We start from the raw sequence: 23,914 nt of genomic DNA, 5'->3' as shown, positions 1-23,914 counted from the left end.
TTTTGAAAGTAAATTTGGGAAGTCACGTTATGATTCCCGTACGTCTCTTGCGTACGTGCAGGTGGAGCGACAGCTCTATCTTGCGGCATTACGACATTCTCGGGACCCCTCAACGTCACCAGTTTTTAATTGGTCAATACAGGCCATATATCAAATCCTATTGGCTACACTCGCGGTAATCCCGCCTTTCTCCCAACTTCCGCACTATTACTCTTTCGCGATTGGTCGAGCTGGGGCCAGACTGTCTCGAGAACAACAAACAAGTCCAGCATAGCTCGTCGGGATGGACGCAGGTAAGGCGAGATTTTTGAGCAAAAATAACATCATAACATGAAATGTTGTCAAAACAACACAACAACATATAAACAACAAAAGTTCACCCCGGGCGCCAGTCGGCTCGAGTTACCAACCCAGCGCCAAAGCGACATTCCTTTGGAGCTTCGTTGGCGTTAGCCTTGCTAGAGTGATGACCGAAGCTAAATTTTTAGCTAAATTACGCTAGCCTGCTGGTTTGTTTTGATTTTGTTTTTTTGTGTTTTTTTTTTCTTTTTCTTTAAAATATTTACATTGTTTATCGAAGCCATGTGTACTTTCTATACTTGATTTGATAAGGCGCTCGTTCTTGGATTGGTAATGTTTATATTGGAGTGTTTGCTCAGTCATCATTACCAAAAGATGATTGACAACTCTCACATTTTATAAAGCTAGGTACTAAATTGCGTCCCTTTTGGCAATGACTTGACAAATGACAGTTTACTGTGTATAACAAGCTGTTAGATGTGAAGTATATGGGAGAAAAGCTCAAAATAGGATTGTTTGAAAAGTGTCTGAGGTTAGGGGGTGTCTTAAATGCAAATGGTTCGGTCTTGTCTGACGTCATCCTAAAACAGTAGCTGCTTAGCTAGCATAGCGCCCATCACAAATAATGTATATTACATACATTATATCACTTTTTTTGTTGCTGTAATTGATTTTGAATTGTCCCCGCGATATGTTACATCAATTGTATTTGTTACTCTGATTTAGTCACTGTTGTTTTAGACACCTAATTTAGCCACAATGGAACAGTCCTCCCTGTCCTAGAAGAAAAAAATGGTACAGTCTTGTCCTACGAACCAGGAAGTACAAATAAACGGGTTTGCGGTCCTGCTATTTTGCAAAAAATAAAATAAAACAAATTGTGCAGTTCTATTATAGTATTTTGCGCCCCCTTTTTATTTTGGTGCAATTCCACTGTTGATCACCAGATGGTGGCATGCTATTTAGTTTGACAGTAAATTTCACTAAAGATTAAGATTGAACACAGGCAGTACAGAATTTCAGATCATCGTAATTATTGAACATCAATCCCTTTCAAGCCTGCTTTTACAGAAAGTGACTCCTGTAGGTTCATTTTAGGGCTAAACCATTTTGAAAAATAAGCTAATATTTACGCCCCCCCCCCCCCCTCAATATTGCAATTGTGATTTAATATGAGATTATGTTTTCAAGGTCATCTCCCCATGTGCTGTTTAACAAACATGGCCATGTATTTTTTTTTCAACAAACAAGCGATAAATTCATCTGTAGAAATATAAAACGATTTTATGCCAACAAAGCCAAGCAGGAAGCAGACTGCTAACGTGACGTACCATACTTTTAATTTATGCTCACGGGCACGTCTCGATGCGTTCTGTACTCGACAGCGACGTTGACATATGACACGCTTCGCTTTGGTGAGTTTGAGGATTTCCCCGAGACCTCGGACCCCGTTTGGATTTTAGGCAGAGAATACAACGCGCTCACAGGTAAGCGTTCTTTATAGTCTTTGGTTTTACACCGCAGGTCACAAAGCACAAGGAATGAACACGATGATGAGAAAGAATCCATACAAAAATGGAAAGCGCAAGACAAGGCATGCTTGGTCACGCGATTGCCACAATTGTCTGGTCTGTCAATGTGTTTCCCGACAGAGAAAGATGACATCCTATCAGACGTCACCTCGCGACTTTGGTTCACGTACAGAAAAAACTTCCCCCCCATAGGTGAGTGCCGTGGGCGCCGGCGGAACCTTTGATGTTTTTATTTTTGGAAGCCAAACAAAAAGTTTCCCGCACATTTTCAGGTGGCACGGGGCCCACGTCGGACACGGGTTGGGGCTGCATGCTGCGGTGCGGGCAGATGATCCTGGGCGAGGCGCTGATGTGCCGGCACTTGGGCAGAGGTAGCGAACGGCCGCTAAGCAGCCATGAGACGCGTCCCGGCGCTTGTAATGCTTTCCTCCGCGGCAGACTGGCGATGGTCGTCGGGACACGAGCAGAGAGAAGAATACGTCAGCATCCTCAACGCCTTCATCGACAAAAAGGACAGTTACTATTCCATACATCAGATCGGTGAGTGGCCTTACCTTCCTCGCACCCGTGTCAGGCACTCGGCTTATTCTTTGGCTTTGTGGAATGGATCCCGCAGCCCAGATGGGAGTCGGCGAGGGCAAGCCCATAGGACAGTGGTACGGACCAAACACAGTCGCGCAGGTTCTCAAGTGAGTATCACGGCGCGTTAGTGGTTAGCACATCGGCCTCGCTTTTCTGAGGTTCACGGTTCGAATCTGCGCTCTGGCATTCCTCTGTGAACTTTACCTGTGCTTGCCTTTGCCCAGGAAGCTGGCGGTTTTCGACACGTGGAGTCGGCTGGTGGTGCACGTGGCCATGGACAACACGGTGGTCATCGAGGAAATCAGTGAGTTTGCGTCGCTCGCTCGCCCGCGCGATGACGCCACAAGTGATGACGAGCAAACGTGGCGTTCGTGGCACGCAGAGCGTCTTTGCATGCCTTGGCTGGACGCTTGCGGCGATTCGGCGGCGGCGGCGGCGGCAAGCGAACTGAACGGCTGTTTGGAGGGCGCGTGCGCGCTCCCCGGCGAGGGCGTGGAACTTTGGAGGCCGCTCGTCCTTCTCATACCGCTCAGGCTCGGACTCAGCGACATCAACGACGCCTACATACAAACACTCAAGGTGACGCTCGTCAGCCGAGGCGTTGACAGGCTGCATACAGGAAGTTGAAAAGATGCCAGCAAAAGTATTGGGACACCTGTAGGAAGTTATACAAATGTTGAATTTGGATGAAAATTGGTGTGACGACCACAGGAAGTTGAAAAGGTAAAAAAATCTGGAGATTGGGCAAAAGTATTGGGACAAGTACGGGAAGTTTAAAAGGTGAGTGTGCAGGTGTTTCGAAAAACGCACAGGATGTTGAAATCGTGCGCAAAATTATTTGTATGTCAACAGGAAGTTTAAAATGTGGGCCAGAGTATTAAGCCACCTGCAGGAAGTTGGAAACATGGGCAAAAGTATGAGGACACAGGAAGTTGAAGCTTAAAAAAAATGGGGTCAAATATTGGGACACCCACAGGAAGTTGTCAAGTTTGTTCGAAAAAGTTTGCGACACGAGCAAGAAGTTGAAGCTTTAAAAAAAATGTTAGGAAAAGTATTAGGAAATCAACAGGTTTGCAAAAGTAGTGAGACAGTCCCAGAACAAACCACTTGGTAGGTTTCCCAAAACGTTCATCTGCATTTTTGTCATCTTCCTGTCGGTGTCCCAACATTTTTGTCCAAACAAAATGAGAACCTGTGCTTGTGCTCCCGCAGCAATGCTTCATGCTGCCTCAGTCGCTGGGCGTCATCGGCGGGAAACCAAACAGCGCTCACTACTTCATCGGTTACGTCGGTACGTCGCCCCCATTTGACCTCTCGGCCGCCATTTTGTTCATCTCTGGCGCTTTCCCGCCCTCCAGGCGAGGAGCTGATCTACTTGGACCCTCACACCACGCAGCCGGCCGTGGAACCCTGCGACGACGGCCACGTGCCCGACGACACGTACCACTGCCAGCACCCGCCCTGCCGCATGCACATCTGCGAACTGGACCCGTCCATCGCCGCCGTAAGGGATCGTCGCCACCGCCGGCGGCCATTTTGTGACCCATCGCCTTGCTGACGGAAGCCGTGTCCTTGTGTCCTCCAGGGTTTCTTCTGCAGAACGGAGGACGACTTTGACGACTGGTGCATGCGCATAAGGAGGGTACGTTTTTTGTCTCTTTTCTTTTCTTACGTCATTTTTTTTTTTAGGTTCAAAATAAAATAAAAGTATTTACAGGAAGTTGAAGACGTGGGTAGAACTATGGGGACAAAACAGGAAGTGCAATGATTTGGACAAATGTTGGGTATTACCGGGACGTCTGCTGGATGTGGACAAAAGTATTGGAACACCCGGACGAATTAGAAAAGATTGGCCAAAAGTATTGGGACACATTCAAGAAGGTCAGAGTTCATAACTCATTGCCCTCTACCATCTCATTGTGTGTGTGTGTGTGTGTGTGTGTGTGTGTGTGTGTGTGTGTGTGTGTGTGTGTGTGTGTGTGTGTGTGTGTGTGTGTGTGTGTGTGTGTGTGTGTGTGTGTGTGTGTGTGTGTGTGTGTGTGTGTGTGTGTGTGTGTGTGTGTGTGTGTGTGTGTGTGTGTGTGTGTGTGTGCGTGTAGCTGTCATGCAACAGAGGAGGCTTACCAATGTTTGAGCTGGTGGACAGTCAGCCGTCACACATGGTCAGCGTGGACGCGCTCAACCTGACTCCCGGTAAAACGTCTTTGTTTGACTTTCAAATGACGACTTCATGTTCTTCAAATTCCAACATTCTGACTCGTACAACTTCATTGGCATCACACTTTCACTCTTGCTGCAGACTTCTCCGACTCGGACCGTCTGGAGCGCTTCTTTGACTCCGAGGACGAAGAGTTTGAGATCCTTTCCTTGTGAGGAACACGCCAACGGTCCCACACGGTTTGACGCCTAAACAAACAAAGAAAAAAAGAAGATTCTCTCGTCTTTTCCCGCGCTCCGAAAGGGGAAAAGCCGCGATCCGGCTCGGGAACGCCCCGAAAGGCAGGATGGGACTCGCGTGCGCGTCCTCGCCTCCAAACGTTTTTCCGTGGGAGTCTTAACTGCATCACTAACTAACGTCGATAAGGAGAAAAGAACGGTGCCTTGACCACACCCCCCTAAACCCCCCAGAGCGCCCCCCCCCCCAGCCTGAGTCCATCCCCTAACGCGCTTCAGCTACGCTACGTGACCACTCAATGCAAAAAGTATCCTTCCACCAGATTATTTATTTACTCATCAGCATACACTACTCTCAAAAATCCAAGCGAGCTAAGCTAGGCTACACAGCCTAGCGTCTCAAAACTTTTGAATGCGCATAAATGGACCAATAAATTCCCAAAGTTCTCAACTAGCTACATTGCACGAGGCTACAGAGACTGGAGGAGTCACAGAAAGGCATAGAAGTGGACACCTTTAGATTTTTATTTTTTATTTCACACGTGGTTTTAGGTTCATCCGGAAATTTGACCCAAACGAACGGACTTTTTGGGAGTGGTGTATGTACACGCGCACACATGCAGATGAGACGGACGTGACAAATAAACTGATAAGATTTCACACAGTCTCAAGTCACTTTTGAGTGTGTCAGAATCAAAAGTTCATGGACAAGGATGTTATGCTATGAGGAAAAATGCTATAAAAAATGGTTGGATCATTATAAAAATAAAATTGTGAGGGGGGAAAACAGTTGACATTTTATGAGAAAATGTTGATAAAATTCAACAAGAACAATGTAATTTTATGAGGACGAAAAAAGTTGTAATTTTAATAGTAAAGTTGTTTATATGACAGGAAAAATGTCATCAGTTTTTTTATTATTTCGTCCTCATAACGCAAGTGTCTTGACTTGGCATGCGTTGCCTAGCTCCACCGCTAGGTGGCGCCAGCAAACAGAACATCCCAGTTTGCATCGCAATTTAGTTACTACTCTGCTTTTATGCAGTATAATGCTTTTGAGTGCAATTTTCTTGTGAAGAAGCAACTTTAAATTTAGTTGCGTTAGTTTTTCTCCTAAAATTACAACTAATTTCAAATTTCTTTTAATATTAAAGTACAACTTTACTTGATATGGCAAACAAAAAACAGCTTTCTGGTTGGTTACTTCCTTGTTATGTGGGCGTCTTTATTGCGTTAACTTCTTTGAAATTTAGTGGGCCAGCAACTGCACCCTGAAGTGGTAATGGCAGGGTGACGGCCCCGCCCCTCTGAAAGGAAATGTTTTCCACCTCCATAGAGATGATACTTTTCTTTTCTTTTTAAGGAGGCTGGAACCGATTATTTGCACTTGTGATCATTTTAGTGGTTAGAGATGATTTGAGGTACAAGCCCGGTCACGGAACGAATGGAATGCGTAAATCTTTCCTTGTAAAATGTCCACTTTTCTCAAAAACAGACCATTTGATAAAACACCAGAAAATTACAACTTTATTATAAATTGCTCATCTTCTACTAATGTTTTGTTCCATTCGTCTCCAACACAATTAGACCATTTAAAAAGAAAAAAGCAGCAGTGGCCGTTTACTTCCAGAGCTCTCCCAGAGGTTGCATCTCCGCCACCCGGATGGCGTCCAGGCTTTTCTGGGCGATGTTGTCGTGAACGTCGTCCACGCTCCCGGACGCGTCCACCACCTGCGCAGGACCAGGTGGCAACATGAGGCAGGAAGAGGACGGACGGTCTTTTGCGTCCTCACCTTCCAGTTGACGGACGGGTCGTCCATCAGCTGACCGAAGCGCTCCAGCACGGCGCTCTGGAAAGCGGCATCCTCGTAACGCTCCTCGCCGTAGCGACCTCGGGAAGCCGCCTCAGCCGGGCTCAGTCGCAGGAACAGGACAATGTCCGGCTTGGGCAGACCCACGTCCGGCCTGGTGCACCAGTCCAGACTGAAACCCTAAAATTCACACATTTTCTTACATACAACTATGGGAGAAATATTACATTTTCCCACCATTTTTCTCAAAGTTACAAGTGGGAATTTTTTTTTAATCTTTCACATTATGTATAATAATGTTGAAAACAAATTTATTAGAATTTTGACTTGATAAAAATGTAAGAATTGTCAGCAGATTGACTGAGGAGAAATAGCCTCACTGGTTTGGCGCTGGTGAAGGCGGCGCCGGAGAAGGCGTATCGGTCCACCACCAGCGTGGTACCTCGCTCCAGTTTTCTCTTAATTTCAGGCCTGGAGAGAAAAAAAAGTCATTGTGTTAGTACAAGAATAAATAAAGCTCTCATCGTCTAAGAAGAGGTTTGAAAATTGCAAGGATAAAAAGTCGTAAATTAATGCAACTTGGATTAAGTCACAGAGTTGTTGTTGCAACGTAAATTTGGGAAAACTCACGAATTTTTTACAATTTTATTCTTGGTGAAGTTATGACTTATATTGCAATAACAGTCCAACACTTTTCTTTTTGCTAGATTTCCTGAGAAAATTACTATTAAATTAATATAGTAACATTTTGAAATGCGTGCCTTTTTTTGTTTGTTGACAAAACACCACTTTTTTCCCAGATTTTTTCTCTCTTCTATCAGTTCAAAATTAAGGTAAAAGATGCAAAGTACGGTTCCGAAAACAGTGAGAATATATATGTATATATTTTTTAAAGAAAACCATGATTACAAACACCTAGCACCTCAGATTCGGCAATAATCTCCCTCCGGATGCGGCCAACACTTACACCATTTCCCAGCGGTTGGCGGAGAAGAGAAGGTGCACTGTGTGGTCCTCCAACTCACTCTTCTTCTCCAGGTAAGCGCTGATCAACTTTCCGATCGTCGTGCTTCTGTCTGCCAACAGCCAAGCACAACTAGATATCAGAGCACTTTCTTTAACGCAAGTCGAAGCTTGTGTGTGGGGGTGGGGGGGTACTCACCGGGAAACCTCATCATCTCCGCCGGGTGTCCGCTCTGTTGCAGCGACTGGACCAGCTTCTTGCACTGGGTGGTCTTGCCGGCTTTGTCCACCCCCTCCAGCACGATGAGCGCGCCTCGCTTGGCTGCCATGCCGGCAGACAAAATGCAGGATGTCGCCCTAGTGCTCTTCCCGCGCTATAAAAATGTAAACACGGAAGTTGGGAGCCGCATTTCCTGTCCGCTGGGGTCGCCAGACAGACTCCGCCTCGTGCCACTACGTCATTACGTCGTACGCAAGCAGCGACTGTGGCGTTCGAGAGGAAACGATGCACCGATCGGCTAAGCTAAAAGAGGCTAGTGCAAATGTCTCGCGTCGTGGCCAAAAAGACATTTAACTGCGAGATACAGCAACGGTATTGTATACACGGTCTTTAAAAAAAATAAAAATCATTGTACGTCACAACGGTTGTATTTGAAATCTTTATATATGAAATGGGCGGACACCTTAGACACGTGGCTCGTTGGTCTAGGGGTATGATTCTCGCTTCGGGTGCGAGAGGTCCCGGGTTCAAATCCCGGACGAGCCCAAAATTTTGCCGAGTAGTATTTCGGCCACATCAATTTCGTTGAACCGGTTCATTCGCATCGCTGGTACAACTTGTATTAAGCCATTTGTGCTGCTTCTTGGTACAAAGTGTCACAATCAAAATTGTTTCACTCCAGTGACTCAATTGAAATAAGGCATCCAATACTATCCAAATTTTATTCCAGAAAACGTAATTTTGGGGAGAATTGTTATGTTAATAAAATACATTTGTTGCAAATTGCAATCAAATTTTTTGGGGTGAATTGATTAAAATGGTTACGAAAATGTATGGATGAAAATATAGTGACAAAATTGTTACTAGAACAAGTTCATAAAATTCAAGAAAAAATGCTTTAGTTTTTATCAATTAATCAACTCTTTTGTGGCTCAAATTGAACCATTTAAAACAAGTCTGAAAATAAGGGAAAACATTTTCCACCTGTCCTTGCATTCTTTAAACATCTTTGATTGATGTTCCACAGACACTGGAGATATGAATTGTAAAATTGAGAGAAAAAGTCATTCTGTTGCTAGAAAGAATTAATTAATATTACAATAAAATACGACATATTTTAGTAGAATTAAGACATAAAATTATTTTAAAAATTACAAAGAAAACTACTTTTGTTTAAACGTGTGAAAAAAGACACCAGGCTACTATCTATGTGGTTACTTAGCAATTAGTAGCAAATATCGACACGTCTACAGTGAAACGCCGTGTCATCAGTATAAATAAAAATATAGGTTTTGTATCGTCGCAAAGTTATCAGGCGGCTCGTTGGTCTAGGGGTATGATTCTCGCTTTGGGTGCGAGAGGTCCCGGGTTCAAATCCCGGACGAGCCCCATTATTTTGTTTCAGTAATCAAATTCCGGACGAGCCGAACCTTTTTCAGTTATAATTCTTTAGACAGCACATCTCCACATTAAATATGCAATTGGACGTTTTAATCCACCGCGCTGTTCATGACAAAGAAGAGCCCGCCTCCTCGCACAGCTGCTGCTCTGTGGACGTTCCGGCAGCGGACTGCATGCGAACCGCCCCCACAATACGCACAATAGCAAAGAAACGAGCTGCGCAGCCTTCATTCATCAAGCAAAACATCTCGCAGCAGCGAGCAGCGAGCGTCTCACGCCTCCTCCACGTTATATTTGACTTCTCGTCAAGCCTGCTGTAAGTTAACTGCTTTCTTTTTTTTATACTGAGCGAGGGGGACGGAAAGTCAATAGAAATACGTACAATTTGCTCAAGAGCAACTTTCAAATTGTACTCAAATGTTTTCTTGTAATGTTATCAGGATCTTTATTTTTATGTCCTCGTCCATTCTTTGCACCACTTATCATTTTTACAAACTATTACAAGTGTGTGAGTGTGAATAAGTGTAAAATGAGGTCAGGAATGCCTTCAAAAAAAAAGAGCCTTTTAAGCAATGTGTACTTTTTTTTTTTCCATTTGATATCGTACTGTTATACTAATTCAAAATGTACATACAGTATTTTCTTATATTGGTACAGTATATATGTGTATTTATTTACAGAGTACCATTTTTACTTTGCTGCTTATTACACATAAAACAAAGTAAAAATAAGTCAACCATTGTATGAGGAAACAAATCACAATCATTTATCGTACAAGGAAGAATTACAATCTTTATTTCTTGATACGTTCCGTAAGGTCATAAAAGTGTAAACGTTAAACCGCTGTTACAGTAAGAGCATAAAAAAATGAAGTACATAAAACAAAATACTATATACTAATAGGTGTTTTTTAAACAGGCATGTTTTAGGTCACATTTTAAGTTAACTAGTTAAAAAAAAAACTTCCTCTACTGTAATCACAAGAAAAAATCCTCAATCGAGTGCAGCTTCTTGCAATGAAGTGCTGATCAAAAGTCAAACTAACTTCTTCATATCGTCGCTGCTATGTGGAAAAATACTTATGTTCTTTTTTTTTTTTTAAATAAATTTTTATGTTTTTAAGATGTCTGCATTCAGTTTCACCCCCCAAAAAGGGACAAACCACTAAATGTTTTTTCACATAGCAGCAACAATATGCTATTCAAAAACAACAATCTGGCCTTACTTTGAATGGTCCTCAGATGCGAATGTGCGCGCATGCTTGCTACACGTGCTTTGTGATTGGCTGGCTGCAAGTCCAGGACGGCCATATGGCGTAAACGTGACCTTGCCCGCAGCCGGGTGTTCCCTGATGGTGCTGTGCGGCGAGGGCGACTGCAGCGTTTGCCTGCTGGCTTTCTCCCGGGCCGAGCGCGTCCCGCGGCTGCTGCACTGCCGACACGCCTTCTGCCAGGCCTGCCTGGAGGCCATGGCGGCGCGGTCGGCGCCGGCGGGGGCGGGGCCGTCGCTGTGCGTGCGCTGCCCGCTGTGCCGCCGCGTCACCTGCGTGCGGCGGGGCCTCAGCCTGCGGGAGGCGCTGTGGGTGGACAGCGCGCTGTGGGAGCGGATCCCGAGCGACCAGGAAGAAGACGAAGACGACGAGGAAGACGAGCCCCGGGCGGAAAGGTAAATATTGTATGGCCTTTTAATTATGCCAAAGTTGGATTTTGAAGAAAAAAAAAAAACAATGTTTTTTTTGTGATTTAATGGGTGATTATTTAATTTAATTCATTTAAAGAAATTCATTTGAAATCAAATTATTCACTGCCATTGACGGTTATAGACGTCAAATGGATATTTGACGTCTATAACCGTCAATTTTGAATAAGTTGAATAAGTTCATTATTATGAAATTAACCGTCTTCCCATGATTCTTTTCTTTTTTTATCATTACCCTCTTAAAATAATTGCCCAAGTCATTTTTTTTGTGCAGAAAATTATTATTTTTTTGTTTGCCTAAATTATCTCCTCATAATGCAAATGGTTAAATTTTTTTGTGTTTCCTGAAAAAATGACTTAGGCATCGATATATTATTACAATAAAAAACAATTTTGAAAAAATAATCAGATAAAAAAAAACAATCACTATATTGAGGGTGTGGTAAAACGTGCTCTTAAACAAACTGTTGTCTGCCAGCAATTCCTCCAGGAACAAGCTGAAGTTCCGCTCCTTCTTGCGCAAGTTCACGCTGACCAAACGACCTCGAGAGCAGATCGTGCCCAGCAGTAACGTGTAAGTCCGACGTCCCTCAAATGCTGACGTTAATCAACATTGCGGACAAATTGTTGCCTTTTTTTTTTTTTTTTTTTTGCCCTTGTAGGGAAATGAAATCCTGGCGCCGGCTCTCCAGCGAAGAGACGTTATGAACCCCCCCCCGGACTCCCCCTTATTTATTCTGGGCTTAGTTCTCCCAGCTGCTGCTCTGGGATTTGGTTCAAGCAGGCGCCCCCCAATGTTTCCTCAACACTAAATATACACCATCCTTTTTTATTATTATTTTTATTTATGATGAAAAAGTAGCCGTAGAGAGTATTTAATTGTGTGTGCGATCCGTTCCGGTCGTCGTACGCAGCTTTACAGGACAACAATTGCTTGAAAGACGTCAGTCCCTCCGTCCTGTGAATGTCCTGACCACTAAATAAACAATCCATTTGGCTACTTTTGACGACCAAAGTGAATATGAGAGTATTCAATTGTGTTTGTTGTGTCAATGGCAGCATCGCGTGCCGCTTTACAGGACAACAATCGGCTCCCCATCTGTGAACGATGATACACTCGACGAGACTTCTTCACGGCACAATGCTAATGTCGCACAACAGAAGCGCGCGACAAAAGACCCGCTGAAGCGTGAAAGGGGGATTACGAAGAGCATTCATAAAGCATCTGGCAAAGAGTCAGCGTTGGGAGCGCTCGAAAATACGCCGTCGTCACTTTCATGACAAGCAAAAACAAACAAGCACCAGATTAAAGACGGGCGTGGAGAATCGCGACTCAAGTTTCGGCTCACAGTTGATGACGCAAATTTGGGCCAGGGTGGTTTCCAAGCGGGATGGCGCAAGAGACCCGTTTGTTGGCGATCCGGTTTGGTGTGGATCCGTTGGAACAAGTCAGATCGGCCTGCCGCGCTTGACGAGCTGTGACAGTTGTTTGCCTTCCAGGTTGTTGTTTTGTGTGTGAAATGTTGAAAACGATTTGGTTTCAAATCACTTCTGGACCAAAATTGGGATTCTGGACCAAGGGCTGGACTAAAGTCTGGACAAAGGTCTAGACCAAGACCTGAACAAAAGGTCCAGACTATCTTTTGATAAAAGTTAGTACCAAGATTTGGTTTCTAGACCAAGGGCTTGATTAAAGTCTGGACAAAGGTGTGGACAGAGGTCGAGTCCAAGACCTGGATAAAAGTTGATCTAAGATCTGGACCAATGTCTGAACTAATGTCCATACTACCGTCTTGATAAACTTCATCACTATATAAGATTTGGATTCTAGATTGAAGACTGGGTTTAAGCTGGAAAAAGGTGTGGACAGAAATCTAGACCAAGACCTGGACAAAAGTTGATCCAGTTGGAAAGAAGTCTGGACAAGGTTTGCGCCAATGTCTGAACCAAAGACTGGACCGGTCTTGTTAAAAGTCATCACTAAGATTTGGATTCTAGATTAAAGACTGGGTTTAAGTTTAGACAGATGTGGACAGAAATCTAGACCAAGACCTGGACAAACGTTTTGTTATAAATCTGCACAAAAGTCTGGACAAGGTCTACACCAAAGTATGAACTCAAGTCAGCTTGACTAAGCTCTGGACAAAGGCAACATTTTGTACAAAGTCTGGACACAAGTCTCATGCGAGGTCTGGACAAAAGTCCGGACCAAGTTCTCGGTTTTGGTCTGCGTTGTCTGAATGAGCCGAGACGCGTGCGGCGCTTGGCAAGACATGTTTAATAGCGACATGCTGTGGACGGTCGGTGCGAGGTCGCCTTTGCTGCCCCCTTCAGTGCACAAGCATCACTACATGTGTTGACATGCGGACACCGAGGTTTTCCGTTCGCTAGGAAATAAATACAAAGAAGCATCTGTAGAATCCTCTTTCGATGAAAAAAAAAAAACACAAAAAAAGAGAAAGTGCTCGTCTGACAGTAAGGCTACGTGTTGTCCAACATTCCAGTTGTTAAATAATGAATATGAGATAAGCAGCAACGTGTTTGTGAATCCAATTTCAAGGCGTCTTCTCTGACTTGAGTCTCAACTTGATCCAAAAACAACAACAAACTTGTTAAAATAAGAACATTTCAAGGTGTTCTCAATTCGAAAACATTTGATGCCCCCAAATAGATGTTCCTCGAGTGCATCCACACATATTTGCATAAACGTCCCACAATGCACCAGTGCTCAAATGTGACGCGCACGCAACGTGACACGCATACATGAAAGTCCAACATTTGTGTGTGTGTGCGTGTTTGAGATGTTACCTGACACACAGAACTGCATGCATGGAAAGTCCAAATGATGTTAACGGCTCTAATGTGGGTGTCGGTCGTAAAGTGAGGTGGAATTGTCCCTGAATATAAAAATACAAAACAAAGTATGGGCAGGACTCGATTAGGACATTGAAAACAAATAAAATCAAAAAAGGAATAAGAGTGCACGTGTTTGTTTTTGGCAGCTTCAGCGTCGACATCCTTGTCTCGGCAAGCACTGACCAGCAGTCGTGATGTTGACCAATAGGAAGCCACAACATAGGGTCGGGACGCGGGACGGCGAGGGGTGAGGGGGGCTTGTACGCGATGACTGCTAGCTACTAGCGGCTAACGCTAGCGGGCCATTAACACGAGCATCCGGCCTCGCTGGTTTGCGGCTCCTGCGCTTTGTCCAGCTTGATGTCGATCACTGGAGGAGATCGTGAAGGAGGCACATTTGACAGTTTGGGTCGTGTAGTACCCCTTTACTACCACTTGGCGGTGCTGTTTAACTTCAGTCAAATGTATATTAAAGCAGAGGTGGCACCGGATTCTGTCTTTAGGGATGGACTTGAAAAAAAGGATACTGCCTTCTTTGCCGCTCTCCTGCATGCTCGCCATGCCGGGAAGCGCCGAGGCCACGCGGCGGAACAGCTGCCAAATAAGAAGCGTGAAAACAAGTCCTCAACATGTACGCCATTTTGGCCTGGTAGCGTTTCACCTGCTTGACGTTGTGGCCCGTCTTGGCGCTGGTCTCGATGAACATGACGCTGAGCTCTTTAGCCCGCTTCTCTCCTTCCTCGATGCCGATTTGCCTGAGGATCCAACACAGGAAGTGATGACGCCTCAAGCCGGAAGAGACTCCAGAAAACTCGCGTGGTCTCGCCACAATTGAGCGATTTCTTGGAATGACGTAACAGTTGCCGTCCGAGCGCTGCTATTTGTGTGACTGAAGCGGAACGCCGAGGCTTGCTCGTCGTCGTCATCGTCGCAGCGGAGATTGCATAATGCGGGTCCTAAAATACACGCGGCGTGTTTCTCCCGGTGGGCAGCGCGTACCTCTTGTCTGCCAGGTCTGTTTTGTTGCCCACCAGCATGATGATGACATCACTTCCTCTCTCTGTCCGCACGTCGTCAATCCATTTGGATGTCTGCTGGAAGGAATTGGCGTCTGTTGAGACAACGGGGCACGTCACACTTGGGTGAAGCGCGTTTATCACAAACACATTTCACAGGTGAAAATAGAATTTTAAAAAAAATTGTTTTATTCCTCCCACAAGCTATTTTACAGATTTTTCAGACATTATTTGGATGGTTTTTATATTGTTATAGAGCCACATTAGTCCCTCTTCTGTGGATCTCCCAAAAAAAAAAAAATCTTAATAGAAAGATTTTTTTTTTATACATATTTATCTTTATTTTTAGATAAAATATTCTTTAAATGAATTAATGATTGAGATATAAAATAAGTAATTAAATATTTTAAAAAATGTCAGTCCAAATTTTTAAGTTGACAGAAAGAGACAAAAGGGAGATGAAAAAGTTTTAAAAAATTACCGTCAAATGTCCATGAAATTGCCCAAAAGGTCATAAAATAATTATAATAAATAAATAATAATATATAAATATAATAATATAATAATTTCTTATTAAAAAAGGCAGAAAAGAGCATGTTTAAAAAGAAACTGTAAAAAGTCAGAAAGAGGAGAAATCCTGAAAATTACCATAAAATGTCCACATTGCCAAAATAAGTCTGAAAATTGATTTAAGAAAAGGCAGGAAAGAAAATGTTCAAAAACAAGAATGCTGAAAATGACCATCAAATGTCCACAAAATTGCCAAAAATGTCAGAAAATTTATAGCAAAAAAGTCAGGAAAAAAAGTCAAAATTAGTCATAAAAGCGAGAAAAAAAGGCATAAAAATAATGTCAAAAATTGCCCAAATGAGAAAGGCAGAAAATTAGCATAATTGACCCTAAAAATTGTCAAAAATGTAAGAAATTTGACAAAGGCAGAAAAGTCAAAGTCTGAAAAAAAATGATTAAAAAATAACAAATGAATCTCAAAAGTACTGGATGCTGCACATTTTTCTGTTATGGTGTAGCTCAAACGAGCCTTCAGTACATTCGACTCACACTAACACAGCGTTTGGTTCATCACAATCTTCAAATGTTTTGTTGCCCCAGACAGATTTGGGGTTATTTGTCCTAAAGTGGCTCTTTTGACAGTAAAGGTTGCCGACCCCCGGTTCACGGGAAAGTCGGAATCAAGAGTTGCACGCCGTCCGTGTAGTACCGCATTTTGCCACAACATGCCGGGCAGTACTGAGCTCGAACTGTTCGAGCTGGAGCGTCAATTCAAAGCCAAAAGAGGAGGTTGGTCATCTTCTTGTTTGTGTTGCTGCTCCTGAAACCTACTTGTGATGTCGTAGACGACCACGGCCACCGTGGAGTCGCGTATGTAGCTCGGGATGAGGCTCCTGAAGCGCTCTTGTCCCGCCGTGTCCCACAGTTGCAACCTCACCTGGCGTTTGGTGACCAACAAGACGGACGCCGTTAGTATGGAAAATGCCAGGCGGCATAACACACTCAAGGCTTACCGTTCGGTCCTCCAGGTACATGGTCTTCGACAGGAAGTCAATTCCGATTGTCGCCTTGCGAAGTGGACAGAGGAAATTGAGAGGTCAGTTCATTTAGTAAGGTTGCAAATTTTCATCGTTGGAAACTTTCCATGGGTGTTAATGGGACTAAAGCAGGAGTAAGTAAGAGAAGCCCAAAATGTATTCATGTATGTTGTAATTTGCATGCCACGCCACTAGTTGGCAATGTCACATTGTTTAAAAAAACAAAAACCTGCAAATGGACTATTTGTCGCATTGTCTGTAATTTAGTTCCACTTTGCGCAACATGACATTTCATAATTTTTTTTTTAAATAAGAAGTCATGCCCGAAAAGAAACACATTCTTCAACAGCAAAATTGTTTTCTTTTTGGTATCAATGTGCACGACTGCTCATCTCCATTGAGGCAGATGGCTTTGTGTTCTTTCTTGGCGGAGTGTTGACAGTTGGTCGCCAAGCGCGCGGCTTCTCCTGCAACGATGTCCTCGGGTGATCCGGCCCAAAAATAAATCCTGATATTGGCATTTTCAAATTGGGAACTCTGAAAAGAAGGCATGTGAATTCCATCCGGACTCAAACCGAGTTGCAAACCAGGTTTCAACATTGTTAACCGTCATACGGTGTGACGTTAACCCCCTGTACAGACCGTTTCACAACGACGTCAAGGCGGAGCAATTGAGAAGACAGGCGACTGACGGGGGCGGGGCTTCTTTATCTTCTTAAATTCTCTTGATTTTTTTTTGTTCCCAAAGGTTTTTGGACATCGCTACGGTCCATGCGAGTGCAGCAGGCTTGGAAATCAGCAGCTCCGTCACGCGCTGGTTTCCTTGGCGATGCCAGCGACCGGCGCGGGCCGAACCAGGCCGGTCTGGCCGAGCAACAAAAAAATATCAAGACATTTGTGCTCCATCTGAACCGGCACAAATGTTCGTGCGCTCACGCCACAAACGCAGCTTAAACCGCTGAGTGGCAGAGTTTAAACAGGACAATTTACGTCAATAATCTTGACATAAAAGGAAGTCGTGTGTGATGTTTGCGTCAAAAGGTTTCTGGGTTCCTTTTGGCCCAGATGTTAAAAATAGGATCCCACACAGACGGCGAGCTATACATGAACACATCAGATCCTTGTAAATTTTTCACGTGGTCTTTTTGAATGATTAATGAGCCGGCGTCGTCAGCTGGCTCCAGGCCTGCTCTGCCTGTGGGAAAGGAAAAGCACGGACGGAGACGTTTTCCTATGAAATGTAGCATAAATACATTGAAAAACAAATAACTCACAGTCCACAATGTGCTGCTGCTCATTTCAATGTGGCTTGACCACCAGGGGGCAGTGCAAGTCAAACAGTTAGATATCATTTACTGTAGACTCAATCAATCGTGCTTTGTAGAGGATAAAGAACACATGCTTGTGATTACTGCTATTTGGACTGTTACACGTGCCACTTAAAAATAAAAATAAAAATCAGACATGGACGCTTGGATCTTACAAGTGTAAATCCAGATTTTGAGACTAAAGGGTGCTAATGTGAAGGTATTTGATTTTCACTCTCCTTGCAGAATTTCTACACAACAAAAAAGCGATGCTCTCTGCCGGGACGTCAGAACTTCCAAAAGGAGGAGGCTGAGGAATGACAACGCGTGACTTCAAGTCTCATCACCACCAGGACAAGACAGAGGCCGTTTGTCTTCATATTTTCCTTCGTAATGACCGCCGGCCGAGGCCGTTATTCATTATAGCAGCATTCAGCTCAACGGCAGACCAGAAGCAAAATCTGTTCACTCCAAGGAGTGTGCGTCTTTTTTGCTAAACGATAACATTCGTCACATCTCGGTACGTCAGGAAAAAAAAAAAATCACGACTCGTTTTACATTTGTGGCGGTATGAAACTCTGCGCTTGTGGAGCTAATCTGATTAGGATTTCTCGGAGGTGATTGCCTGCATTCTTCCAACGTGAACGTCACTTTCAACCAGGCTTTGTGAGCTTTATTTTAATGCCTTTTGATCGGCACATAAGACAGTCATTGTAAGTGTAGCTGAAGGTGCTTTTGAGCTTTTTTTTTTTTTTTTTTACCTGATACGTGCTGTCAAAGCTGTCATACATGAAGCGCGTGATCAGCGACGTCTTTCCCACTGCAAGAGAAAACGAAAATGAAGATGACTTCAAAGTTGTCTCCAAACAAGACATTTTCCTTCTTTTTTTTTTCAAAAAAAAAAAAAAAAAAAAAGAGCCTTCCAGCATACAGATAAATTGTCTTTATTAATGGCCAGCTATTAATTGGACAGTTGTCCCATGTGTGACACTCTGTACCGTAAACTACGAGTTGCCATCCAACACCCTGACACAAAATGGTGCCCAAAGGGATCGTGCAAACTCTTACCAGGAATCAACACCATCAACCGCTAATGAGCTCTGCTGTGTACGCCAAGACTTTTAATCAAGGAGACTAATTACACGCGCCTGCTGCGCATGCCAGGCACAATGTGATGCTTGGATCATGATTATCCCAACCATGTCTCGCTCATTTTTGAATCAACGCCTCAACCAATCTGACAGTGATTGCCTTCAGCACGATTAGCGCTCCATCTACTAGATTGGATTAAAAAGATACAAAATAGAATAATAGAATAGGACAAAACGCGGCTAATAAAAATGACATGTGATGTATCCCGTGCTAGCTAACTAAACCGGTGAGAAAACGAGCCGGCTAGCTTGTAAGCTAGCCGGCAAACCTGTGAGCCAACTGCACAAGCAAGAAAATAGCCAGCTAGCGTCTGAGCAAACTGGACAAGTAACTCGTGACAAGATAGCCAGCTAGTGACACAACTGCCGACAGTTAAGCCGTGAGCTAACTTAAAAAGTGACAAACCTGCCTGCTAAACAAACAAATGAGAAACTAGCCATCTCATGTCAAGCTAATTTGTGAGTGAATTGAGCACGAGCTAACCAGTGAGCTAATCTTACAAGTACTGAGGACCATAACTAAAGCATTTTTGGCATCTTTGCAAAGCCAGCGCGGACGACGTCATCCGTTATCGTGAACATCTTATGGCAGACATTTTGCGTTCGTCTTCGCACTCTGGCGACACAAACGATGCTAATGTGGTGGATTCCCGTCTGGCCGCTCCTCCAAGCTCATAAAGTGTCGTTGGGAGCGACGTGGGGGCCAATTAGCGAGGAGAAATCAAGCGCCCGCTGATACTGCTGCATGTCCTGCACTTTCAGCAGCAGCGGGATTCCACACAGGAACATCCTTTTTACTCCACATTAAAGTCACATACACAGGAAGTGTTCGGAATAATTCACTCATTCCTGACACCCCCACTATACATGTTTAGATTATTAGAATGTAGTTCACTTGAAAAAGCAACAACTACTCATTACTGTTAACTCTTTTACTTTATGTACTACATACTGAACAAATAAATGGTTTTAAAATGGTTAGCGAACTTGCTAACCTCTGCGTGATGAAACCTACTGGCTAAACTGTGAGCTAACAAGTGACAAGCTAGCATGCTAACTTCAGAACAGCCTGAACAAGCCACTAGTGACAAAAGCAGCCAGCTAACTTGACAGCTGTCAAGAGAGAATGTCACATGGTTGCCACGACACCTGTGCAAAACTCTTAAAGGTGTACAATGCATATAGACACATTTATTGACCACAAGCTTCTGAATAATGGATGAACAGGTCGGCAAACTCCACAAAGGCAAACAAAAATCCATTTCAGTTCTGTTGTGGACTAATAAAGAATTGTGACTGTAGGCCAAACACAAACACACACACACACACACGCGTGTGTACATATTGAGGACACAATAACAAATGCAGCCAGGTGTGACGCCATGTTAGCCTCGTTGCATTAGCCCGAGGAAAACAGACAGAAAGGCTGTTATGAGAGGACACACTCGTCGTTTTAATGCGAACAATGAGATTGCATCCTCCAGCCAGACGGGAAGCAGCGCCAATCAGGACATTTTCCTTAAGTTGCCCCATGAAAAGACTCCCAAAAGATATTTGGCTATGAGCCGGTGGCCAATGCTAGCTCGTAGCTACCCCTTGGCTAACGAGTATCTTGTGATAAAACTAATCAGCTCACCTGTGAGCAAATTGGACAAGTGACAAACTAGCAAGCTAACTACAGAGCTAGCTTAAGAAGTCAGTTAGCCTCTGTGCTAACTAAACAAGACAGAAAACACCCGTACAAATGCATAATGTTACATTTTTCTCTCAGCCCAGACGCACATTTAAAAAATCCACCATTAACACTCACACAAAAAGCTTTAGAATTGCTTGCCACAAGATGGTGACAAAGCACATTTCCTATTAGACAAGGCTATGGCCAGACTAAATGAAGCACCAGAATGTGACAATATGACGCCAAAGCAACAAGTTCATCATATTGGACATGGCTTTGGCCTGAGGTGTCACGCAATCCTCCCGCCTTGGCTGTTCGGGTGATAGTGCTGAATCACTGGAGCAATGTGCTGCGCTGCGAGCTCTGCTAGCTCTGCCAGCTCTGCTAGCTGCACTCCGGCATCAATCAGTGCGTGTGTGTCAGCAGGAAGCGCTGGAAGCGCTGGCCTACTAGCATTTCCTTATAGTAGGAACAAAGAGTTGCAAGCTGAAATAAATTCTTTAGGAAAGCCGTCTATGTAGTTAGTCGGTCTCTTTGAGGAAAAGGTGGTTTAAAAAAAATGGATGGATGGACGGCGTTACACACACATATATATATATATATATATATATATATAGCATTAGTGTGAGCTTATCGATGTCTATGTATTTCCTGCTTGTTAAATATGCACGAGGCAGTAAGCCCCCCCGTTGCTAATGTACACATAAGCATGACGGCGTCCATTTTAACGTGTCACTGGAGCGCTTTTAACCTTTAGCCTGGCATCAGGTCATGATTTGCGAAATGTGTGAGCTGCCGTTAATTAAATCAACATTTCCCCCACCCAGGGTGGAGATATTCTGTTGAAAATGTAATGACTTTGCAAATCCCCCTTTGACCTTTTAACTGCTGGTGGCTGCTCCCCAGACACCTGCAAAGTGCAACGTGATTAAAATGCTCTTACCAAGTATAAAAAAGTATTTTAGTATTCTTCAGTTTGTTTTTTGTAGTTTCCCCACTTTAAAAACAAAGATTAGCCACGTCAACAAAAATAGCATTTTTTATTGTCATTTTTTTTTGAAGAGGGGAAAAAAATTCCTTTTTTCAACCCCCTAAACTATTCCAAGCTACCTGGGCCTGTGTGAAAAAGTACTTAAAGACAAAACGTAGATACGATGTGCCCCTTGTTAAATCTTAAACTGTGGCTAAAATTTTTGGGGGGGAAGCTGAGTTTGTTTTCATTGACGACATCCGAGCCTGATTACCTTCTGATCTGTTCAATCAAGAAATCAATTTCACTTCACTGTGAAAAATATTAAGACATATGTTTTCGAAATCTTTTATTTAATAGACAAAATTAGGGGTGTTAGAAAAAAATCGATTCAGGCAGAGTGTAGGACTAAATGACGCGGGTAGAGCTGCAGGGATTCGCCATCTGCAATTACAGCTGGCATGTCCGTCACAGGCCCGTCCAGCTGGAAGAGGCTAATTTCAGTTTGGGAAAACTGATGGAATGAAGACACTTCACACTTCAAATATGCCTCTGAAGCAGCTCAACTCTAACTAGTCGACCGCTCCTGACTGACAAGAATGTCAAACTGGTACAAAGTCTGTCCAGTAGAGTATAATCAGAATGAGAGTTTGGCACAATTTACAGACCATTTGTAGGCCTTTGGCACTTTTTTCAGTGAACCTTGGAGGATAAGCTTTAAAAAAAAAAAAAAAAAGCGGTAGAAAGGGCTAAAATCATCACTCACACAATTTGTTCTGTTTTTGTTCAAAATAACATAGAAGCTTCTTCTTTTTCTTTTTTACGATTTTATATTTGCTATAAAATTCACCTCATAGGTCAGAGGCTTTTCGTGTATTTAATGTGTGGACTCTGCACTTTGGACTTCTTTGACTTTGGCGTCATCGTGAGAAGCTATGAAGATTAAAAAAAAAAAAAAAAAAAGGATCTTGTGGATGGAAGTTGCGTCCATTTTGGATCTTTGATGAAGGAACCCAATTTTACATTTTAAATGGACCCTGTATTCGGCGAGGACGCCGGACAAACTTGAACGCCGAACCAGAACCTCCTGAATTTCACCCACGGCCAACACCAAGCTGGGTGTGTCCGAGGCTGTCAATCAGACAACTTCACTCCGTCCACCGCATCACTTTTGACCTCCATTTTGGCTTTTTTTTTTTTAACGCCCACGAGTGAATGACAGCACTCTTTAAATGTTTGATTCGACTCAAAAGTCAAGAAACGCCTTTAGCGTATCCTTAGCTAAAGATCACAACATATAGATTTCTTAGGACGCTTGTTCAAAATTTAATTTGACGATATAGCTTGAAATTGAACAAATATGAACTTGGTGACCGGGCAGGTGCATCGGCATCACGTGACCCACACGAAGAAGAAAAACCTCACAACTTTCATCACAAATAGTAAATAAAATGTCATGTCTTACCACTCTGCTCTCCTAAAAAGACGAGTTTGAATTTCCTTAAAGGGTTCCCAAAGTCGCTGTCCACCGACATGTTGACGAAAGGAAGAAAAGGGCGGCCAGTGGACGCCGGAGGGCGGAGGACTGACTGTCGGGACTCGAGCTCTTGTTGCTAACAGACTGCGATGAAGATGCTGAGGGGAGGCGGCGTGTCTCCGCTTCCTCTCTCCTCCTCTAAAGTCTTGTTGTCTCTCTTCAGCGCTCTCTCGCTCACTTTGTAACGGGGACGAGTCGCCACAAACCCCAACATAAAGCTTGTTCCCTCCCGGTGGGGCTGCTGGGAAGGGGGGCGCGCATGCGTAGTCGGCGAAGTTGTCCGAAGGCGCTGAGCCGAATGGTGAAATGACGTCATGGAGAGTGGCGCCAAAATCTTTCGCGTTTACGCCCAAAAAATAAAAGCAAAACAAAATTAACGTAACGATATTAATAGTTAATGGGCTAAATCTGATCTATACATTGTAAGTAAAAAAAAAATAAAAAAAGACAAAGAAAAATACCAAACTTAAAATTTGAGGATCGTTTATACTGCATTTAAAAGTGGAGGGACTATTTCCTTTTATTGAGGTAATAATGGCTAAAACTGATATACAAATTCAGAACTTCTATATTTGAATGAAACAAACACAAAAAAATCTATAATTAATATCCAAATATTGCCCAATACAAATCATACTTTTTTTTTCTCTTTTATCTGCGATACAGGGGATATATATAAGTCTACACACCCCTGCTGAAATGTGAGTTTTTTGCTTTGAGAATTTCTTTCTTCAGCTGAAACTGGAGTGAGGCCATATAGTCAAGGAGGAGGGATTAATATCAACACTTCCCAACAGTAGTTCACGTTTGCACAAAAACCTCAGGTTTCTGCTAGAAATCCCACCCAAAAAGTTCAGAACTTCTAAACTTTATTAGGGGTTCATCAAAGGCTCTTTGGTGGCAGGTGTGTGCTGACTCCCATTGAACAGTTTGAATGTGATTCACGGCCACATA

The 23,914-nt window shown here is 43.5% G+C and overlaps 4 protein-coding genes and 2 non-coding genes across 9 annotated transcripts; 4 read left to right on the top strand and 2 right to left on the bottom strand.

Annotated features, from left to right (window-relative positions):
* Nucleotides 1-223: 223 nt before the first annotated feature.
* On the top strand, nucleotides 224-5,472 carry atg4b (autophagy related 4B, cysteine peptidase). The gene is made up of 13 exons (XM_077584405.1): nucleotides 224-293; nucleotides 1,686-1,787; nucleotides 1,953-2,024; nucleotides 2,105-2,203; nucleotides 2,271-2,372; nucleotides 2,449-2,521; nucleotides 2,639-2,718; nucleotides 2,797-2,993; nucleotides 3,627-3,705; nucleotides 3,773-3,918; nucleotides 4,000-4,056; nucleotides 4,514-4,607; nucleotides 4,714-5,472. The coding sequence occupies exons 1-13, from the start codon at nucleotides 284-286 to the stop codon at nucleotides 4,785-4,787; spliced, it is 1,185 nt and encodes a 394-aa protein (XP_077440531.1). The 5' UTR covers nucleotides 224-283; the 3' UTR covers nucleotides 4,788-5,472.
* An 835-nt stretch (nucleotides 5,473-6,307) lies between these two features.
* Nucleotides 6,308-8,014, bottom strand: dtymk (deoxythymidylate kinase (thymidylate kinase)). The gene is made up of 5 exons (XM_077584406.1): nucleotides 7,782-8,014; nucleotides 7,587-7,695; nucleotides 7,000-7,090; nucleotides 6,602-6,799; nucleotides 6,308-6,539 (listed from the first exon to the last, which is right to left on the bottom strand). Exons 1-5 carry the CDS (start codon nucleotides 7,909-7,911, stop codon nucleotides 6,429-6,431), a joined length of 639 nt encoding a protein of 212 aa, XP_077440532.1. The 5' UTR covers nucleotides 7,912-8,014; the 3' UTR covers nucleotides 6,308-6,428.
* A 262-nt stretch (nucleotides 8,015-8,276) lies between these two features.
* Nucleotides 8,277-8,348, top strand: trnap-cgg (transfer RNA proline (anticodon CGG)). Its single transcript has one exon. It is a non-coding gene; the product is annotated as a tRNA-Pro (tRNA).
* Nucleotides 8,349-9,119: 771 nt separating this feature from the next.
* Nucleotides 9,120-9,191, top strand: trnap-ugg (transfer RNA proline (anticodon UGG)). The gene has a single exon. It is a non-coding gene; the product is annotated as a tRNA-Pro (tRNA).
* A 6-nt stretch (nucleotides 9,192-9,197) lies between these two features.
* LOC144062636 (uncharacterized) lies at nucleotides 9,198-11,921 on the top strand. 3 transcript variants are annotated; one of them, XM_077584224.1, is made up of 4 exons: nucleotides 9,198-9,519; nucleotides 10,541-10,868; nucleotides 11,380-11,475; nucleotides 11,564-11,921. In XM_077584224.1, exons 2-4 carry the CDS (start codon nucleotides 10,555-10,557, stop codon nucleotides 11,607-11,609), a joined length of 456 nt encoding a protein of 151 aa, XP_077440350.1. In that variant the 5' UTR covers nucleotides 9,198-9,519; nucleotides 10,541-10,554; the 3' UTR covers nucleotides 11,610-11,921. The 3 variants fall into 3 exon arrangements, with proteins under 3 accessions (XP_077440350.1, XP_077440349.1, XP_077440346.1); XM_077584223.1 differs by having other exon boundaries at nucleotides 10,445-10,868; XM_077584220.1 differs by lacking the exon at nucleotides 9,198-9,519 and having other exon boundaries at nucleotides 10,372-10,868.
* A 1,238-nt stretch (nucleotides 11,922-13,159) lies between these two features.
* Nucleotides 13,160-23,243, bottom strand: rab6ba (RAB6B, member RAS oncogene family a). 2 transcript variants are annotated; one of them, XR_013296427.1, is made up of 9 exons: nucleotides 22,889-23,243; nucleotides 18,389-18,447; nucleotides 16,297-16,350; nucleotides 16,115-16,220; nucleotides 14,757-14,868; nucleotides 14,419-14,512; nucleotides 14,285-14,351; nucleotides 13,941-14,127; nucleotides 13,160-13,798 (listed from the first exon to the last, which is right to left on the bottom strand). XR_013296427.1 is itself a non-coding variant. In XM_077584225.1 (8 exons), the coding sequence occupies exons 1-8, from the start codon at nucleotides 22,956-22,958 to the stop codon at nucleotides 14,063-14,065; spliced, it is 627 nt and encodes a 208-aa protein (XP_077440351.1). In that variant the 5' UTR covers nucleotides 22,959-23,243; the 3' UTR covers nucleotides 13,160-14,062. The 2 variants fall into 2 exon arrangements, 1 of the variants encoding a protein (XP_077440351.1); XM_077584225.1 differs by having other exon boundaries at nucleotides 13,160-14,127.
* Between the last annotated feature and the right edge of the window lie 671 nt (nucleotides 23,244-23,914).

This window comes from Vanacampus margaritifer, chromosome 13 (genome assembly GCF_051991255.1).
Source record: "Vanacampus margaritifer isolate UIUO_Vmar chromosome 13, RoL_Vmar_1.0, whole genome shotgun sequence".
Classification (NCBI taxonomy): Eukaryota; Metazoa; Chordata; class Actinopteri; order Syngnathiformes; family Syngnathidae; genus Vanacampus; species Vanacampus margaritifer.
This window is presented reverse-complemented; position numbering and strand designations above follow the sequence as displayed.

Bases quoted from the DNA above. Each gene is read 5' to 3' on its own strand.
- rab6ba (XM_077584225.1), bottom strand. From the start codon at position 22,958: ATGTCGGTGGACAGCGACTTTGGGAACCCTTTAAGGAAATTCAAACTC. The intron at 16,221-16,296 runs GTAAGCCTTGAG...ACCAAACGCCAG, and splicing joins TGTACCTGGAGGACCGAACG to GTGAGGTTGCAACTGTGGGA. The intron at 14,352-14,418 runs GTGAAACGCTAC...CTTATTTGGCAG, and splicing joins CGGGCCACAACGTCAAGCAG to CTGTTCCGCCGCGTGGCCTC.
- atg4b (XM_077584405.1), top strand. The intron at 1,788-1,952 runs GTAAGCGTTCTT...GTTTCCCGACAG, and splicing joins AGAATACAACGCGCTCACAG to AGAAAGATGACATCCTATCA. The intron at 2,994-3,626 runs GTGACGCTCGTC...GTGCTCCCGCAG, and splicing joins CCTACATACAAACACTCAAG to CAATGCTTCATGCTGCCTCA.
- dtymk (XM_077584406.1), bottom strand. From the start codon at position 7,911: ATGGCAGCCAAGCGAGGCGCGCTCATCGTGCTGGAGGGGGTGGACAAA. The intron at 6,800-6,999 runs GTGAGGCTATTT...TGTGAATTTTAG, and splicing joins CCTTCACCAGCGCCAAACCA to GGTTTCAGTCTGGACTGGTG. The intron at 6,540-6,601 runs GTGAGGACGCAA...GGTCCTGCGCAG, and splicing joins ACCCGTCCGTCAACTGGAAG to GTGGTGGACGCGTCCGGGAG.
- LOC144062636 (XM_077584220.1), top strand. From the start codon at position 10,372: ATGTTTTTTCACATAGCAGCAACAATATGCTATTCAAAAACAACAATC. The intron at 10,869-11,379 runs GTAAATATTGTA...GTTGTCTGCCAG, and splicing joins GACGAGCCCCGGGCGGAAAG to CAATTCCTCCAGGAACAAGC. The intron at 11,476-11,563 runs GTAAGTCCGACG...TTGCCCTTGTAG, and splicing joins ATCGTGCCCAGCAGTAACGT to GGAAATGAAATCCTGGCGCC.